We start from the raw sequence: 20,410 nt of genomic DNA on the forward strand, positions 1-20,410 counted from the left end.
TGGGCTTTCTTGTAGATGTTGAGGGGTATGCAATTACAAATGTGCCCTTCATTTCCACATCAAAATAAAAAGCATTTTTTAACAACAAAATTTAACTTTAAATTTTCATTTTCGGTGTGTTGATGTATTAATAAAATTATTATTTTTAAATGGATGTGTAAAAGGGATACATGCAAACATAATTTGATGGATGCAAATATAATTTCACTTTTTTTTTAAATTTTTTTATCTTATAAAATTTTCAAATAATCTTATTTTTATTTTTTTTTTACAATAAAAAAATAATTATATATTTTTATATAAATTTACCTTATTTTTTGAAAAAAATTGAAAATGGAAAAAGAAAAAAGAAATCTATCTTCTCTCAAATGACATACATCAGCAAAAGAAAAAAAAAATGGAGGATGATTAGTGAATGTCAGTTGATTTGAATTCACTGTCCAAGGATATATGAGCAAGAAAGTGAGAACTAAAACAGGCCCCACATCCATATTCATCACAAAATTGCAACTAGCAAGTATATACAAAATCAGTTCAACCATGAGTTTCAAGGAAAAACAGACTGTACAAAGCCTTTCCACAGCTTAAGCCTCATCCCTCAAAACCCAGATTTGCTTATGGAATGATCTACTCATCTCCCCACATCTAATCCAAATATAAGAAGAGAGGGGGCGAAAAAAGAAAAAAAAAAAAAGACTATGGTATAACATGTTTGCTCTGTTACAAGGAAATTCCAGCAGGGTGTTTGGTATTATAAGTTAATCCTAGGGTATGCTTTGTATAAGAAAAAAGAGAGAATCAATTAGGAGCATCTCAAAATTGTACACAAACGCCTGCAGAAACAGAGCCTTATTTAAACAGGGTAGTGTTGCCATGCACCAAAAATTTCTCATTCTCAGTACCAAAACCATCTGAGGGAGGGGGCAATCAATCAACTCCCAGTATGAAGTAACAAAGCCAGTCACAGTTGATCTTCTTGGCATCAAGAGAGACCAGCTTACACATTCAGAATAAAATGGGGTAGTGGTGTCATTAGGCAACAGAAACTTCCTTCTGCTGCCTTGGAATCATAACTGCTAATTGCAGCTGCCCCAGCTGGCATAGTTTTACTGGATTCTTGAACATTGTGATCCTCGCTGCGTTATTACCTGATAGAACAACATGTGCAATGCTGAAAGAATCACCTTTTTCAACGGCAAATTGCCACTCTCTTGTAGATATGATGAACCAGTCCTTCCTTGAAGATTTCGTTGCTTTAACTTCTATGAATTCCCTGCTGGTTTCCTTCTCCCCGATCACAATATCGTAGGGTAACCCAGTCTCACTCTCTTGATTCACCCACTTCACAGTCGTGTCACCAACTTTCCCAGACAAGTAATTGAAAGCTACGAGCTCTCCTAGTCTGCCGGTTAGCATTGCTTGGTGTGCATTGGGAATGCCAGTAATAAGCTGATCTCTCCTGCTAAATTTAGACAAACTTGATCCTGGACTGTCAGTCACAGGAGCTAAATTAACATGCTCAGATGCCATATAATTACTAGTCTGATCAAACTGATATTCCATGGTTTCTGATTCTGGAAAAAGCAATGCCGCTGTAGATGGTGCTGAATCATCTTCGGTGCTCCAATTGGCATTAATCTCCATTGAAACCATTCGATCCACTTGTGTACTAGTGCCTTCAAAATCATTATTGTCTCTCTTCTGCCAGCTGCTGCTTGGCTGTGATGCTGCTGCCCGTGTCCTAAAACCATTTGCACGGGCAAAACTAAAACCTGGTGCAGTTTTCCAGTCCACAGGTGGCCAGTTTGAGTGGACTCTTGATTTCTCCTTGGTTTTTGAAGTGCTTTGCTCATCAATCATCGTTGATGCATTACTACTTGGTGCCTCGTTCTCTGCTTGGGAGATCAAAGATGAAAGGGACCATACAGATTCTTCATCAGGAAGTTTTGGCACCTTTTGGCTGTTCAAGATGAAAAATTCAGTCTGCTCTTCATTGGAACCTGATTCTGCCATGGTTGTGATCATGTGAAGAAAATTTGCCAAATGAAGTTCAGGAGTGCCATCAAATAACAAACGAGAAAGCTCCATGAATACAGAGTGAGAGTCAGATTCCTGGGTTGTGTACAGGATGTTATCCTGTAAAAATTGAGTTAAAAAGGATTCAGAATTACGAAGGACAAGACATGGAATTCATATTTTAAATTATATGAATCATAGAGAGCTTGAAAAAAGATCTCCTCAAATTGAAATTCAGTTGACAAAACAACACTTATTCTAACCAGATATAGTTTTCCACACTGGAGAGACAAGTTAATGCTTCAAAGAACCAACAAGAAAATAGTAATTTCTCTCTTTAAAAGAGCTGTTAAGTTTTCCAATTCAAATAAAAGAAACTATGAACTGTCGATATGAAGAGTATGCAAGGAATTATACTTGTATATATGCCACATAACATTGCAAGCAATGCAATGCTCTACCAAATATAGGTTTTATAAGGATGCTTAGGTTTCACAATCCTTGATAAATTGCATATCCTCAGTTATGAACAAAGTAGTAACCATATTCCATCAGTCAAAATATCAATTTCACCAGAAATTCGTTTGTTGGCTAAGTGTGATATTAAACAGAACAATGAAACACAGAACCAAGGATGCCATCAAGAGTGGGTACCTGCAAAAGACAGCTAGCTTCGAACCGCTTCTTAGATGCACTCTCACATCTTTTTATGATATTCCTATAGAACAACTTTTCTACAACAACTACTCGCAGACGATTCAGTGTTCCAAATCCAGATTGCTTGAACTGACGATATTTTTTAGGATGTCTCTTGTAGATGTAACGCTGAGCATAAGGAAGAGCCCAATTCACTAATGAAGCTTTGAAGCTAGAGTCTGTTGGACCATAATATATCACTTCTTGAGTTATGACCTGCAAGAAAGCATTATTATGAGGGAAGATGAAAACCAACTTTATACCATCATAAAGATATAAACCCAGGTTGATTTGAGTGTAGCACAAAATACTGTAGAAAGAACTTAATCAAAATGACAACAACACTGAGATAATTTAATACAGGATCGATGGCAACAATTAAAACCACACAGAGAGAAGGATATACATGTGTGTATATATATGAAAGAGAGAGGGAGAGAGTTTTTACCTCTGAAAGAGAAGGAATCCCTAAAGTTTGCATTAGGACAGATACTTTTGCCTGAAGCCTTTCTTTTTCATCATCGCTAAGATTACCAAAGTACAGAAAATCTAAATTATCTGAATGCTTAAATTCCTTCCTTAATTTCTCATCATCACACCAACACACAAGCCCAAATGAGGGATGCAGGGAAACCCACTTATCTTGTACAGTAGGAAGCACTGTAAATTCCAATTTTAAAAGACATTCTTTCAAGTAAACAATATCTTCTGAACTCAATGTTTTAGATTTCAATCCTTCAGTCCACTTTAGAAAAACTCGGAAAACCTGAGAGATGGAAAAAGAAAAACTTTAGATGGAAGCAAGACCTCTTAAAAATTGCAAGTTAGATAGCTTCTTATTTCATCACTTACTGCATTGGCTGCCTGTGAAGGCAATGCAACGGCTGATAACTGCACCAAAATCTCAATGTAGCTATGGAGAGAAGGGATTTCATGCACTCCACATCCATTAACAAAGAAATCATGATGGCCTGGATAAACATTGCATAGCATCTTGCTTAGAGGGTGATCTATCACACCTACTGAGTCACACCGAGGAAGAATCTCCTTCATTCGGTCCACAGAACCAGTTGAATCATGCCAATACACATCTTCAACAGACAAAAGCATACCAGATACAACATCCTCATGCCTAGAGCCAGATGCACACGGAACAAATATAAAAGGCCCTGAAAGGAACTCCTTTGCAATTTTCTGACTGGAAGTACCAGTTTCATTCCAAATGAATGTGTAAAATTTGGACATTTGTGCTATGCTGAAAAGAAAAAAGGGGGAAAAAAAATCAAGGGTGGTTTAACCGAGCATGTCAGGTTCCAATTAACAAAAAACAATGAAAGAAATCTACAAAATGAGGAGGAAAAAAATCAAGGGTGGCTTAACTGAGCATGTCAAGTTCCAATTAACAAAAAACAATGAAAGAAATCTACAACAATGAAGGGTGCAAGATATTAAAATAATAAATACAGAGCAAACTGAAAAAAGGCAATAAACATATGGTACTGTTACAGAAAATGCTATACACTCCCCAATCAACATGCTCAATAATAGCAACAAGATAGGTAGCCGACAATGTCCACACTACCATTTAAGCAATGAATAAAATTTCTTCCTTCTGGAAGCACTCAAAAAAATATATAGGAATGCCTTATCATGGATGAGGCACAAATGAAAAAAATTGTTAAAAATAGTCAGTTCAAAAATGAACATACACAGAATGGGGCTTCAAATTATTTGAAATTTAGTAAAGATATCTCTTAAGTAAAACAAAATTTGCAAGAAAAAATGAAAAATCTCATACAAGCAAAAATATTAAATGCTAAAAAAAAAAAAGGGAGTAATACATATGCTGATAAAAAGTTAAAACCATGCTGCAAATGCAATCCCAAGTTCAGCTTGAACCATAACACATAGCCAAAGACAATATAAGTAGAATTGTTTGCACATATGCAAGAGACTGGAGTAGGGATTCACCCCAATCCACGGCTTTACCACCTGGGCCAAGGCCTAGGGGTACTAGATCTAGAGTATTTAGTCAAGAATGACTTTTCTGCCCTAAAATGGAAAGGCACAGTACTTCCATGTAATAATAATGCATGAAAAAAAAAAGAAAAACAGAAAAAAAGAAAAACATTCATACAGCATAAATACTCTACCTATGAAGCCCAGACTATATTAGCTTCTTTTGCAAATAAAATAACCAATATAAAAGAAAGGGTTAATTAAAGAATCCTATAGTCAGAGGGTAAAGATGATTATTTATTTATTTTTGTGAGAGGCATGGTCAGAGAGTAAAAATAAGCATGACAAGGATCTAAACATATGAAAAAATGCAATAATACCTGGCCTTGAAAGGGGTCTCAGACCTTCTCCACTCTTGAAGAATTCCCAAAATGTCATCAAGTGTAACCTTAGTCTTAAACCCAATATCACAAGCTAACTTTCCACTCCTTACCTATTTCAATAAGGAAAACACATCAAAATATTAGAAATCTATGCCATCCAGCTAAATTCCTCCATTTCATAGGACTAAGCGATAATTTAATACAGTAAGACCGTTGAAGTTGTAAGTACAATGAAATGTGTAGAAATAAAGAAATAAATAAGATGTCGCTTGCAAAAATGTTACAGATACTTCAATTTTAGCATGCTGCACCATTTCAAATAAGCTCAATTTATTTTGGGGTGGTTGTACAAGACATCTAGTATTCATGTAAGGGATTGACAATTGCAAAGCATCCTCTTTTCACTAAATCTTAATCCATTTACATTTTTTCTAATTAGAAACAACAATTTCATAATTCAATAATCTAAGTACAAGAAAATGGACAATCCTTCAAAGGCAACAAGACCAAGCACATAAAGAAGAGCCAAACAACAGGGGGAAAAAAAATTGAAGAGTACACAAAATAAAGCACCCAGAGAACCACAGTAAATGAAAACAAAAGCACAAACATTTAGGCAAAAACTCCAGTAAAATTAGCCAACATATTCACTAAGTTATTAACTGAGCATTTAATACACAAGGAGTAGCAAACCATCTCAGTAGAGATGTCTGAGATCCTTTGCACCAAGAAGAGAGTGAAGGCACCCACCACAGCACCTTGCTCTAAGTGCAGCTGCCAAATTCGAGGAAAAAATCACTTAGGGTATGTTTGGTTGCACTTTTGTGTTTCCAATTTTGCATTCAAAATTAAAAAATTTTTAAATCATGTTTCATAACCTGTATTAACTTTTTATTTTTAAAATTTAATAGCAATTTTTTTTCAAAAAAAAAAGGCATCATAAATTTTTTTATTTGGCAAAATTTTAAAACTAATTTTAAAATGAGAAATTAACACCTACAACTCACCTTCATCTTATTATTCTTTACTAGAAGGACTATATCAGTGGCCTATTATGAACATCCAAAAACCATAAAAAATCATCGAAAATTTGTTGGAAATTTAACAAAAAATCTTTTTTCTACTTCTTATATGGTTACCAAATATGTCTCTATTTTTTGTTTTTAAACTAAAAATAAAATTTAAACCATAAACATGTTTAAAATTTATAAAAATTACAAACATATTCTGCCTCTAATGAGAGGCCCCTATAGCTGGTGTTAAGGTTTAAATAATCAATTTGCATCAAGGTTGGACCGATTCCTTGTTTTGGAAGATTGGAGTCATTTTAGGGATCTTCAAAGTGTTCTGGCAAGGCTAGTGTCTGATCATGCTCTAATTTTATTAGACGGAGTGATGAGGAAGGGCAAAACCCCATACAAGTTTGAAATCATATGGCCTAAAGCAGAGGGATTTATAGAGCAGCTTAAAGTCTGGTGAACAGGCTATTGTGTCAAGAGGCCCTCCTAGCTTGGATGTTGAAACAGTTAAAGGAGGACATAAAAGTGTGGAATAAGGAGGTGTCCAGGAATGTCTCATTTAGGAAAGCAAAGCTTTGAAGGAGATTGGCTTATGGTAGTTTAAGAGGGACACCACCCTTTCTACAAGCAATTGAAGCTAGATGGTTGGTTGTGGAAGTTGGGTGATAATGGAAGAAATCTCTTGGAGGCAAAAATCAGGAGAGCTTTGGTTAAGGGAGTGAGATAAGAATGCTAGCTCTTTCACAAAATGGTTGATTCTCGTAGAAGAAGGAACTTCATGTTTGCAGTTAGGTGAATGGGACTTGGCTCTTCAAGGATGCAGATATAAAAGAGGGGGTTGCAAATGCCTTTCCAAGTTTACTTTTTGAGGAAGGAGACTAGAAGCTTAGTATCAATGGGATGTCATTTGCTCTTCCATAGAATGCAGATTCAAGGAGTTTGGAGGTTCCTTTCTTAGAAGAGGGAGTGTTTTCTACCTTGTTCAACTTGAGTGGGATTAAAGCTCTCAGGCCAGATGGGTTCACTATGGCTTTTTGGTAGCATTGATGGAAATTTGTTAAGTTTGAGGTGATGGGATTTGTCAATGAGGTTTTCAAGGATGACTCCTTTGTAGAAGTTTAAATGTTACTTTCTTGGTTTTAATCCCAAACATAGGGCCTGAAATGGATGTGAAAGACTTCAGACCCATTAGTTTGGTAGGAAGGTTATACAAGTTATCTGCTAAGATGTTAGTGAATAGGTTGAAGAGGGTGGTGGGCAAATTTCTTTTTGATGTTCAACATGCTTTTGTTAAGGGTAAACAAATCTTGGATGCAACTCTTATAGCAAATGAGACCATAGACTAAAGGCTGAAAAGTAACTCCCCTAAGGTTATTTGCAAACTCAATATTGAGAAAGCTTACGACCATGTAAATTGAAGTTTCTTACTAGTAGTTATGGATAAAATAGGTTTTAGTCAAAAGGGAGTGGGATGGATAAAATAATGTATATGTTCATCGAATTTCTTTGTTCCGATTAATGAGATTCACACAAATATTTTTCAAAGCTCTAAGGACTGAGGCAAGGGATCCTCTCTTCTCTTATTTATTTATTTTGGCCATGGAGGCTCTTAGTTGTTTATTAATGAAGAATAGGGAAGGAGATTTCATATTTGGCTTTAAGGTTAGAAGGAGGGATTACAAGGGTGTTGAGATGACTCACTTGGTGTATGCTTACAGCACTATTATTTTCTATGAGACTAGCTAGGAGCAATCGATTTTCCTGAATCAGATTCTCATGTGGTTTGAAGCAATTTTTGGGTTGCATATCAATATAGAGAAGAGTGAGTTTATCCCAATTGGAAGGGTAGATAATGTGGAAGTATTGGCTACTGAGTTGGAATGAAGAAGTGGTGGAGGAGAGATTTGAAAAAAAAGGTTGTCCTTGTGGAAGAGACAATATCTATTGAAAAGGGAGAGACTCACTTCAATCAAAAGCACCATGTCTAGCATACCAATCTATTGCATGTTCTTATTAGTGATTTCAAGAAGGGTTAGTTTAAGACTTGAGAAGATCCAAAGAGTCTTCCTATGGAGGGGTGGAGCTTTTGATAAAAAATCTCATCTAGTTAATTGGTCGTTTGGGCAAGTGGGGCAGGGAAACGGGTTATCATTGGTAAGTTTCAAGAACAAGGGGAGTGTTAGCCCAAGGGTTCTCCTAATCACGTTTTGATGATAGCAAACCATGGTTAAGTTGCTAATCGTTTTGAATTTAAAAAGAATTTCAGGTGTTAGATTAGAAATTCATCAAAAGACCCGATGGATGCAAGATCAAGACAATTGGAAGACTCTTTAATCATAGGAAATATATGTAAAATGAATGCATGAGAGCACATAGGATTTTCACATCTTTTCATGCATCTTTAGAAACTCGGTTTATGCATTCAAGTCACATTTCCATCAAAACCCAAGTTTTATCAAATAAACCTCAGGCAAATCATTTCAAATTTGGCATATTAGTTTACCTAAAGACCTTGTCTAAGTGTTAGAAGGGAAAAAAACAAAAAAAGATGGGTTTTCGGGCAAAAAATAGTGAACTAGTCAAGGCACTGGCCAACCAGCTAAACCAGCTCGGGTACTGGTCGACTGGTTACACCTTCCTAGTCAAGGTCTGGTGTCACCGATCGAGAGATGCTAAAAACCTTCTCTCTCTTTCAATAACCTTGCATTCCTGATCGAGGTATATGTCTTCCTAGTCGAGGACCGATTAAGGCCTAACGATCACTTGCCATGCATTTATTGCCCAATAGCTAGTCAACTCGTCGACCCCCAACTCGACCGGTCAAGACTTCTTTTTGACATTTTTGGCTTCCGATGCTAGAAACCTATAAATTGAGAGCTCCACTTCATTTATGAGCTAGAGAACACCTGTATTTATTTGTCTACCTACTTATTCTTGACTCAAAAGCTCTCATTCTTTTCTTGGTGCGTTAAATCTCTATTTGCATATTCCTTAGTGCACCCTTGTGATTCTTCCTAGCATTTAGGTTGTATTTGATCCCTTGTTAGGTTAAGAGATTAAAGCTTGTTATTTGAGTGTTAAAAGTTTCAAGTGAGCAAAGACTTGAAGAGATTGTGTAGGAGCCCATTGGAGCTGAAAATCAAGTGCAAAGGTGTTGGAAGCTTGGTTGAAACTTCAAATATAGTGGAACCCTCACTCGGTTAGGAGCCTGAGGAGAGTGAATATAGGCAAGGGGTGCCGAACCACTATAAAATCTGAGTTTACTTCCTCTAACCTTATCTTTTTATATTTGTGCTTCCTTTGTACTTCGATGCGGCTTCCTTTGTATATATATATATCATGTACTCATAAAGAGACATGTAAGTTCTTTCTTTCTAAAAATAGTAGAAATAGAAGTACATCCAACACATAAGATATGGGCTACCTCTTTAGGGGAACCCAATACAAACCCACGAGTCTGAAAATGTTTATGCCATAAGCCAATGCTACTGGAAATTGAAAGAAAAGATGACCCCTTTATCTATCGCATGATGAGCAAGGAAGTGCTCTATGAAGTCTCAGCTGCAATTTATCATTTGGTATTGACCTTCTTATTAGCCACAAGGGAATAAAAGTCATAACCTTAGGTGAAGCTTTGAACTCAAATAAAATTAACTGATGAAAAAAGAAAACAAAAACAAAAATGGCATTGGGTTTAAGCTTAAAAGAAGGAATAACTGAAAAATAAACCTAAGGTAGTCCATGACCAAACTACCCTCTTGTTAATTTTTTATTTTATTTTTTTGATAAGTGAAAACAGAAAATATACATATAGCACCTAAGAAAGGGTGTATCAAAGGACACATGATGAATACAATAGGTGCCAATGGGCAAACAAAAAAGAAGAGAAAACAAAAACCACTCTCTCTTTACTTAAAGCTTAACCAATTTACAAACGTATCATGTTCATAGAAATCAAAATGGTTTCTGTAAATGGAGAATCCTTCAAATCCCTACTCAAGAATTACAGCATCGTTTACCAGAGAGTGTTAAGCAACCTTTGAGTTATGCTAGGAACTTTTTAGAGTTCTGCTCATATCTAGCACTCTTCTAGGTGTCTAGATTATTTGAGTAATAAGGATTTCCAGTGTTTGTCGTATGACATGATGCTTGCATGGGAAGGGGAGAGATGACTGCTAAGTCAAGAGGAGGTTTGAGAGGAGGAAGTTGCTGGTTTGCGGTGGAGTCAAAGACGTTTGAAATCTCGACTGAAGTAGTTGGAGAGAAACTTAGAGGGGTTGTTCTGGAGAGGAGTAGCGGTTTCTCTTCTTGGATAAGATTCGGAGAGTTGAGTTTGTGTTGTTTGCGTGAAAGAGTGGAAGCCTGTTGTAGTGGGGAGTTAAGGCTAAGGTGTTTAAAAGTTTGGGAAGATGGGGGACAGAAGTTTAGACTAGAGTTTCAATCAAATGAGGTTGGTAGGTACTTGCTTTACTTTGTGCGGGATTTGGAGGCCATGAAATTTTGCCTAGTTTTCCCTGAGAGCAAGGGAATCCTTGGGGGATGAGCTTTGTTGGCTGAGAAGTTGTGGCCTCTAGGAGTGTCTACCCCTGTAGACAGTAAAGTCTTCTCTGTTCCCGTTGCCACCTACTCTGCGAAGTAAGTTTGCAGCTCTAAGGAGCATGAAAGGGACTTATGTAGATGCTGCGAAGGTGAAGTTGGGGGGTATAGGTGAGACTATTTGGCTGCATTTAGGGGATAAAGAGGTTTAGTGTAGGGCTGAGCAGTTGGACTGATGTTTGGTTGGTCGCTTTAGAGAGTCCTCATATTCGGTTCCTGTGTTGTCATCCTTGAGAGGTTGGGCTTCTTCCCAATGTGCTTTGAAAAGGGCTAAGAGTTGCTAGGTTGGGTGGGGCTCTTCATCTCTTTGGGTTTGAGAATAAATGTGAGGCAGACAGGGTGTAATTAAGAGGGGTTGAGAGTTTTATGGGGAAGGTGTTGCAGTTGCTGAGGTGGGATGCTTCTGGAATGGCAACCATGCCAAGGAAGTTTAGGTGAGGGTGGTTGGACTCCCACTTCATTTTTGGAGTAAAGAGGTGTTTAAGAAGCTTGGGGATAGTTGTGGTGGCTTTATGGTGGTGGATGAAGAGACTTCCTGTTTTTCTCAACTATAGTGGGCCCGAATATTGGTGAAATCCGAAGGGAAGGATCTGTCTGGATCGCTACAAGTGGTGGTAGGATCATCTTGCTTTGTCGCTCATTTATGGTGGGAAGCACCACCTTGGGTCTCTTAGGTGGTTCTGATGATCAGGTTGTGTGGGAGCTTTGGGTTGGAGGTTAGGGATGAAGGTGAGGATAGTTCATGTGCCGGTGTATGCGTGACAGAAAGACAGCCATTTCTGTAGATTGTTGACACTGATGGGCTGCTTGATTGTGGAGGAAGTAAGGGGTTTGCAGATAGTGTAGGGGACAGACTTGCAAAGGGTACTGCAAGTGGGTTAGAGAAAGGTGACAATTGTGGCGAGACAGATGGCAACATGGTGGTGTGGAGGGGTGAAGAGTTGGGCCAAGGAGACGTTCAGCCCCATGAAGCCCCTAGACTGAGTGTTTTGGGCTGAGGGTTCTAAAGCCTAGGAGAGAAGGGCGTAGGGACGGCAAAGATGTTGGTTGGTAAGTTTGGGTCTGAGCTCTCAGTGGGCCTTTCACTTAAAGATGCTAGTGGACTGCCCCCTCTCTCAAAAGAGGATAGTGGACTACCCCCCTCTCTCAAAAGAGGATAGTGGACTACCCCTTATCTCAAAAAAGGTTAAGGCAATTGCAGATCCCTTCGTCGATGGAGATTGGAGGACTAAGAAGGTGCCAATCGATGGAATCACATGTTGAAGGACTAGTAGCAAGTCGTCCAGAAATCATCGATGAGGCTCTTATGGATAAGGCATTCAGGTACCACATTCCTCTTTCTCGTCCTCTCTTTTCTTTGGGGTTATAGGTTCTCTCTTCTACTCGTTTCTTCTTGTCTGCTCAACCCTTGGGTGAGTGAGAGGGGGGATCCAGTGCTGTTTGTCGTTTGGAGGATTCATTAGGGGGCAACGACTATGATCCTCTACGAGTAGTCTTGGCCAACGAGAGTGCCTTGGGTAATGAGAGCCTAGAGGAGCAAATCCTCAGTTTGGTGGACTGCACTTTTGCAATAGGGCTTGCACTTGTCCCGAATGGGTGGATTCCCAAAAGGCTTTGGAGGTGAATGCTAGTTCTCAAGAGGACAAAGGGGAGCTGCCAAAAGGGTGGTCCTCTAGTTGCCTGACTAAGTTTAGTCGGTGCTTAAGCATGCCAATAGAGGGTTTTAAAGAAGAGATTTTATACCTTCTCAAGAGAACAAAAACGAGAATTGACCAAAGGGGTCAGGCGGGGACTAATAGAAGGACGATTTCCTTGCCCTCTAGGTTTGAAAGGGAACTCAAGAAGCTTGAATGGACATTGAATTATAAGGGTTCAAGCAAGCACTGGTAGTGGGTTGGGAAAATCTGGTGGTGCCTCTATTTCAAGATGCAAATGAAGATAAGAATCATGTCCTGTAACATGAGAGGAGCAAACGAGAGTGGCAAAAGGAAGATCAATAAATCCTTCGTCAAGTCACAAAGGGTGGATGTGGTTTGTTTGTAAGAAACTAAAATTCAGGAGATGTTTGGTGGGCTTGTTCGTAGCCTTGAGGTGGGTAGATGTTTAAAGTGGAGTGTTGTCAATTTGAGGGGAGCAGCAAGTGGAATTATGGTTTTCTAGGATAAAAGGGTGCTTAAGTTTGTTGGGTTGGAAGCGGAGGTTTACTCGATTTCATGTCATTTTAAGAATTGGGAAGATGGTGGTTTGTGGATTTTTATTAGGGTGTATGGCCCGATGTGTAGGAGGAACAAAGAGAGTTTCTAGGATGAGCTTAGGGCAATTAGGGGCCTATGGAATGATCCTTGGTGCACTGTAGGAGATTTCAGCATGATTAGGTTCCTTAGGGAGCGTAGTAGGGGAGGCGGCCTTTCCCCATATATGAGGAGATTTTCAGAGGTTATAAAGCAGCTGGAGCTGAGAGATATCCCTTTGCAAGGGGGCCCATTCACTTGGAGTGGCGGGTTGAATAATCAATCCCATTCTAGACTTGATCAATTCTTGGTGTTAGAAGATTGAGATAACCTATTCAACAGTGTGTTTTACCTAAACTAGTTTCTTATCACTTTCCCATTTTGCTAGATGGGGGTGGACTGCGGAGAGGATCCTCTTCATTCAAATTTGAGAATATGTGATTGGAGGAGGAGGGTTTCAAAGAGTTGCTGAAAAACTGGTGGGTGGGTCTTAATTTTATTGGGTCCTATAGTTTTGTTCTGGTTGCTATACTAAGGGCCTTAAAAGCAGTCTTGAAAACCTAGAATAAAGAGGTGTTTGGCATAATTGAAGCTAGAAAGGGAGCGACTCTCAACCAAGTGGCGTTTTAGCATGATAAGGAGAGGGTTACAGCCTTGTCTTTAGAAGAGGTTAATGTTAGAAATGAGGTAAGGGAGGAGGAAATTTCTTGGCAGTAGAAATCAAGGGACGTGTAGTTGAAGGAGGGTGACAGGAACACTGGGTTTTTCCATAAGATGGAAAATGCCCACAAAAAGAGGGTGGCCAAGGCGAAAGTGAATGGTAATTGGCTGATTGAGGAGGATGCTATAAAAGTGGGTGCGGTTGGGGCTTTTCAAAACCTGTAGACTGAGAAAGGGGAGTAGAGGCCCAGTATTGATGGTATGACTTTTGAGAGTCTAGAAGGCTATGAGGTTGCAAGGCTAAAGTTCTCATTCTCGGAAGAGGAGGTTTTTGTTGTTCTTTCTAGGCAAGGAGAAAGCACCAAGTCCTGATGGGTACACTATGGTGTTTTAGCTTTTTTTGTTAGGAGATTGTGAAGGAAGAAGTGATGGGTTCTTTTAGTGATTTCCATGAGGGGGGCAAATTTGTTAAGTCATTTAATGCTACTTTTATAGTTCTAATTCTAAAAAAAGGTGGTGTTGATGATTTGAGAGATTTTAGGCCAATTAGTCTTGTGGGCGGCCTCTATAAGCCGTTGGCTAAAGTTTTAGCCAATAGATTTAAGAAGGATATGGGAAAAATGATCTCTAAATCCCAAAATGCTTTTGTTGAGGGTAGACAGATTTTAGATGCAATTTTGATTGCTAATGAGGCAATAGACTCAAGGTTGAAAAGTAATGAGAATGTGGTGTTCTTTGTAAGCTTGATATCGAAAAGACGTATGATCATGTAAACTGGGATTTCTTGCTTTTGGTTTTAAGAAAGATGGGCGTTGGGGAGAGGTGGATAAATTGGAGCATCTCAATAGCAAAGTTTTCCATTCTTGTCAATGGATCCCCAATCGGTTTTTTTTTTTTTTTTTTAAGTTCTAGGGGTTTGAGATAGGGGGACCTCTCTCCATATTTATTTGTGATAATTATGAATGTTTTTAGTTGTCTCTTGAAAAGGGCAGTGAGTGGTGGATATCATTCTAGTTGGGAGGTGAGGGCCAGAAGAAGGGATGAGATTTAGATTTCTCACTTATTATTTGTTGATGATACTCTCATATTCTATGAGGTGTCACAGGATCAGATGACTTATCTGTGTTGGTTACTTATGTGGTTTGAGGCTTGTTCTAAATTGAGAATTGATGTGGAAAAAAGTGAGTTAATTCCTGTGGGGAGTGGACAATATAGACAATTTGACCGAGGAGATGGGTTATAAAGTGGGTGGACTACCCTCCACTTATTTGGGTCTTCCTTTGGTGGCCCCTTTTAAATCTGTGGCAATTTGGGATGGGGTGAAAGAGAGATTTCACAAAAGGCTAGCCATGTGGAAAAGACGAGACATCTCGAAAGGAGGGAGACTCACTTTGATTCAAAGTACTCTCTCTAGCATGCCTATCTATGTCATGTCTCTCTTCTGCATAACAAGGCAAGTTAGATTGAGATTGGAGAAGATTCAGAGGGACTTTCTTTGTGGTGGTGGGTGCTTGTGCAAAAACCTCATTTAGTAAGATGAAAAATAGTTTGTTCGGAGAGAAATGAGAGGGGATTGGGTGTGAGGTGTCTTTCAGTGATGAACAAAGCTCTCCTTTGTAAATGGAGTAGACATTTTGCCATTGAAAGAAGGGCACTTTGGAAGCCAGTCATTGGTCAAAACTACGGTGAAGATGAAGGGGGGGTAGAGATACGGTGAGGTGAGAGACAATTATGGTGTTGGCCTTTGGAAAACCATAAGAAAGGAGTGGGGTCTGTTGAGCAGCAGAATTTCTTTCTCAGTGAGAAATGGTCAAAAAGTGAGATTCTAGAAGGACAAGTGGTGTGAATACAAGCCACTTTGTGTTTTCTTCTCTTCCTCGTTCACCTTAGCCATTTCTAAGGAGGAATGGGTGATAGATGTTTGGAACTCTAAAAGTGAAGGGGGTGGATGGGCTCCTTGTTTCTCTATGTCATTTAATGATTGAGAGGTGGAAAGTGTGGAGCGCTTTCTGATGAGCTCCAAGGAAGAAGGGTGTATAGGGATGAGGATGACAGGTTGGTGTGGATAGGATCGAGGAACAGGAACTTTTCAGTTAAATCTCTTTACCATGCTTTGGAGCCCGGTGACCCTCTATTGTTCCCAAGAAGCATCATTTGGAGATATTGTGCACCACCTAAGGTGGCTTTTTTTCGTGTGGGAGGCAACATGGGGGAGAATCTTAACTTTGGGTAAAGTCCAAAGGAGGGAGTTTTCTTTGCCACTTTGAAGAAGAAATTGTTGATCACATTCTTCTTCACTGTGCAAAGACTTAGATCCTATGACAGTTGCTCTTTCTCTCTTTGGTGTAGCTTGGGCTCTCTCCTTCTCGTTTAAGGAGACATTACTTAGGTGGCATGGTTCCTTTGTGGTTAAAGCCCATAAGAAGGCTTGGAAGGTGGCCCTCCTATGTATCTTTTGGACGGTGTGGAAAGAAAGGAACTTGTTAGTGTTTGATAATACGACAATTTCGATCCATAGAGTAAAAAGTTCTTTTGTATATAATTTGTGGTCTTGGTCTAGGGCGTCTATAGATATGAGACCTATTTCCCTTGTTAGCTTTATTGATTGGCTAGGTTCTAAGTGAGGGTAGGTGATGTTTTTTGTTTCTCCCCCTCTCCTGGGTGAGCCATTGGGCGGCCAGTGTATACTTCCTGTATACTTTGGGATGATGTTTTGGTGCCTCTTTTTCTATATATATTTATATATATATATATATATATATATATATATATATATATATATATATATATATATATATATATATATATATATTAGTTGATCATACCTATATAAAAAAAAACATATCATGTTCATAGAATAGTCATCTATGTATGCTCTAACCCATGTCCAAAAATTACACATAAAGAAGATTTGAATGCTTGATCCGATTCTTTTGCATCTTGAAATGGCCTCCTATTTCTTTCCCTTCGTAAAGTCAAAATCAAGCACAAGGGAAAGACCCTCCAAGATTTCTTTCACTTCTTCCCCATGAAGGTTATAGGCAACAAAAGGCACTAAAGAAGAGAGAACATTAATTTCTTCGTTGGTCAAATTTCTTCTAAAGTTAGAGTTCCACAATATGGAGAGAAAGCAATGATCTAGCATGAGAGAGATGGGATTTCAAGTAAAAAAAGACATTAGGGTTTAAAGACACGGGGGCTAGTCACTTCACCATGAATCTTTTCAAATGAGTTCTAGTACCATCTCCCTGTGAAATATGATTGAAAATGAAAAAAACAGGGAAAAACAATGTTCAATTGCTTTTGAAGGACAACAATGCATCCACCTAACTGGAATATTAGCATCCCATGGATTGAAACGTTCCTTATAGGTGCTTTTGATAACCTTGTGCCAGAAAACACCACTTCACTAAGAAATCTCTAGAGCCATTTGGAAAGGATTTTTGCCCAAATAAACTCTTCCCCAATTCAATCCATTCACACTTCGGCCTATGCCCTTGCAACCTATAAAATATCTTTCTCCCTTCCCCTAACGTTGTCCACGAGACATCTGGCTTAATTCTCTCAATTCTTTCAAGATAAAAATTATAACAGAATTGTGAGAGGTTTGTGCTAGTTTCAGATTCATGTATCACTTTTGCTCATGAAGCTCCAAGTTGCATCATATTCCACACACCAACTGATCCCCAGCTCAAATAGGAACCATTATAATTAACAAAGCCTGACACTAAGGTCTAAACACAAGAAAATGAAGAAATTAAATCATGAAAAAGGCAAACAATCAAACTGCCCCTACCAACAGATTGCAAATTCCTTTTTGCAAGAATATAGATCACAGAATTGACTTGTGAAAGAATATAGGGAAGCTAGGTAATAAAATCCAAAAGAGAATTTTACAAGATAATAAAAATCTGTTAGAACCTTATAGTATCATATTAACACTAAAACCATGGTACTTTTGTTCATCATTCTCTAGATTCAAAATTATTATTTTAAAGCCAAATTAAAGTTTGAAGATTTTATTAGATCATAATAAATCTAATCAAGCTTTGGACTGGCTGAATGTATATTTGCTTATCCTTCTCTAACTTAAACCTTTTTCTTAGACCAAATTAGAAAGTTTTGAATAATATTATATTATCCCTATTATAAGTGGACATGTGGAAGAAAGATAATGCTAGGATTCATCCCTGCATGAAAACCAACTCCTGGGTCATCCACACAACAAATAGAACAGTTCAAACAACAGATGACATTCCACCTTAAACCATTAACATCTAAAATGTTCACAACATGTTCTCTTAAAAATTATTTTGCTAAGAGAAGCAAAACAGTATGAATGGGGGAGGGTCTCATTCAAAAGGAAATGAAAATTGAGAAGAAGAAAGAATAGGAATAAGGTGGAAAAGAGAATTAACTACCGAAACAACTTCATCTTATCAAACAAATATTGAATAGATGGTATTGGCCTTACAGCAGTCAGCTATAACTTCTATCATCATGACTAAAGGAATAATTCCAGCATACAAATTTAGTAAACTAACCTTTGGAAGAGCATATGGAGCAGAAGAACCCAGAACCAAGTGCACTTCATCAGAATCATAGAATAAATCTTTAGGATAGTGAAGTTCATCATCCATACTAGAAGCAATCCACTGAAAATCACAGATGCTAGTCATTAATGAAGACTTGAAAGGTTTTCTATCCCCACTGGATTTGAAATTGCAGTAGCCGGTGACTTTGTCACTAAAACAATCATCCCATAATGTATCAAGAACATCTAAGAGATTCTTACAGCTTTCCTGGTCACCAGTTTTGGACAATATAGACAATAACTGGACCAACTCAGGTGATTCCCAATCTTTAGCAATAGTCCCATGGGAGATTAGGTCTCTATCCCACATCTCATTCTTGAGAATCATGTGAGATATATCAGAAACATTCTTCTCTACTTGAACTATTTGTACAAAATCTGTAACACCTAATGCCTGGAAAAATCCCCTCCACTTCATCAGTCCACATGACAATGATTCAGTGATTGGATGTTTCAAATAGGCGATGTCAACCACATGCCATGTCATATTTGTAGCATTAATAAATCGGTTTACATCTATAGTATTTCCAAATTCTTTACTGAAATGAATTGGTACCTCAACAGGCCGTTTGTAGCCATGATTTGTTAGAATAAAAGCTTTATTACAGATTTCTGAGATAATGTACTCCCTTTCAACACGACAATTGGTGCAACTAGATTGTAGGTGGACCATTACAAAGGATAGGTATTCTATCATCAAATTTTTCTCCCTATTTGTGATTCCTTCATCGGACATAGCTGGTAGGATGTGCACCTGTACAATTTCATGGGCAGACAGCTGTTGGACACCAATTCTGTGAAGCATCCTAGTAACATTTTCTGCTAAAGTCATGTCCATGCATGGAATATCAACAGAAGCTGCAGAAAGGAGCGCAGGATTTACAATTCGAAGTTTAGCATATAAGTTGGGGAAAGCACCCAACCCATGCTCACCATCTAATTCAGTGCTTAATGAATCGGAATGCAACCAAATTGTGCCTTCATCCAAAGAGCCATAATTACCATCTGAGAGAGGAATGAATGGAATTTTTTTGAGGTCATAAATCAGATCTGACTCCATGTTAGAGTTTAATGAACTTTGCCCAGAATAATGGAGAGGCATAGTATAAAGAGCATTTAACCAAGAGGATAACCAGGCCAGGCCCATCGATTTAAGGCCATCTTCTGTGTGACATAAGGAAGATATAATTTGAAGAAGGATTTTGGGCCCATACTCCTGAATACCCAGTGCCCTTGCTAGTGGATCAGACAAATGTATATTTTTATCTAAGAACCCAAGACCAAGGTGCTTACGAAGCAAACTATCAGGTAAAAGGCTACGAGCCTGTTCATTCCAACTTCTCAGAACCTTGCATGGAGGAACCCATTCATTATTGTCTCCTTCAAGAAGCAAGCAGTTCGACATGCGTAACTTAGAGATTATCATTCGAGGAAGACTAGAAAAAAACCCATGCACTTCCCCAACAAGTGGAACAAAGCTCATATATGCTGCTACAGATTTTCCTGGATTTTCCCTAAAGCAGGGAAGGGCACAGAAAGACCTCTCAGCCGTGACAAACAAACCAGGAAACTCTGACAATAACCACTGATTCCAGGGACTATCTCCATCAACTTCCTCTCTAGATGATGGAAGAACAAAATCACCCTGAAGAATAAATTTCAGACCATATGTCCTTAGGGGGAGAAAAGCAAAAACAGGCTGTTGGTCAAAATGTGGGCTATATTCCCCATTATCTGATTCTTGAAGTGTAAATGCTATGGCAATTTCTGTTGTTTGCACATCAGGTCGAATGACATCAGCTCGTAACTTCTGAGATATTACAAACCAAGTCATTTTCTCTCTTCCATGTGAAACCTTTATGATACCATCTCCAACAATTTCTTTTCTCATGATGATGAGTGAATCATTGACCATGTTTTTAAACTTGATACAACGGAGATGATGAAGAAAGAGTAATAAAGATGGATGAAGATCTGAAAACATAGAAATAATGTTGCTCATTCCAGTTCCCTTTGATAACTTCATTCTGAAAGGAAGCACAATGCAAGTATTCCAGGAGTCAGTATCCTCTTGGTCAGTGTCAGAAGATGCCAGCCTCCTGAACAAGTCAACATTGCAAGGAGGTATAACAGTTGGCAAGACAAAACCAATCTGACCCTCACTTATATCAAACTTGACATGAAACCCATTGGAATGAATCTCTGGAGCATCCGTGACCTACAAAAAGGCCAACTCCAAATTCATGACAGCCAAAT

The 20,410-nt window shown here is 38.4% G+C and overlaps 1 protein-coding gene across 1 annotated transcript in view; it reads right to left on the reverse strand.

Annotated features, from left to right (window-relative positions):
• Window positions 1-451: 451 nt before the first annotated feature.
• LOC117915346 (protein NO VEIN) overlaps window positions 452-20,410 on the reverse strand; it is a 62,484-nt gene continuing 42,525 nt past the window's right edge. Inside the window, exons 8-13 of the mRNA XM_034830903.1 lie at window positions 18,105-20,372; window positions 5,052-5,164; window positions 3,565-3,967; window positions 3,161-3,478; window positions 2,671-2,928; window positions 452-2,136 (exon numbers count right to left, since the gene is read on the reverse strand). Coding sequence (XP_034686794.1) covers window positions 1,033-2,136; window positions 2,671-2,928; window positions 3,161-3,478; window positions 3,565-3,967; window positions 5,052-5,164; window positions 18,105-20,372 — 4,464 coding nt within the window. The 3' untranslated portion in view covers window positions 452-1,032. The remainder of the gene's footprint in view (window positions 2,137-2,670; window positions 2,929-3,160; window positions 3,479-3,564; window positions 3,968-5,051; window positions 5,165-18,104; window positions 20,373-20,410) is intronic.

The sequence above is a fragment of the Vitis riparia genome, chromosome 5, assembly GCF_004353265.1.
Source record: "Vitis riparia cultivar Riparia Gloire de Montpellier isolate 1030 chromosome 5, EGFV_Vit.rip_1.0, whole genome shotgun sequence".
In the NCBI taxonomy this organism is placed as follows: Eukaryota; Viridiplantae; Streptophyta; class Magnoliopsida; order Vitales; family Vitaceae; genus Vitis; species Vitis riparia.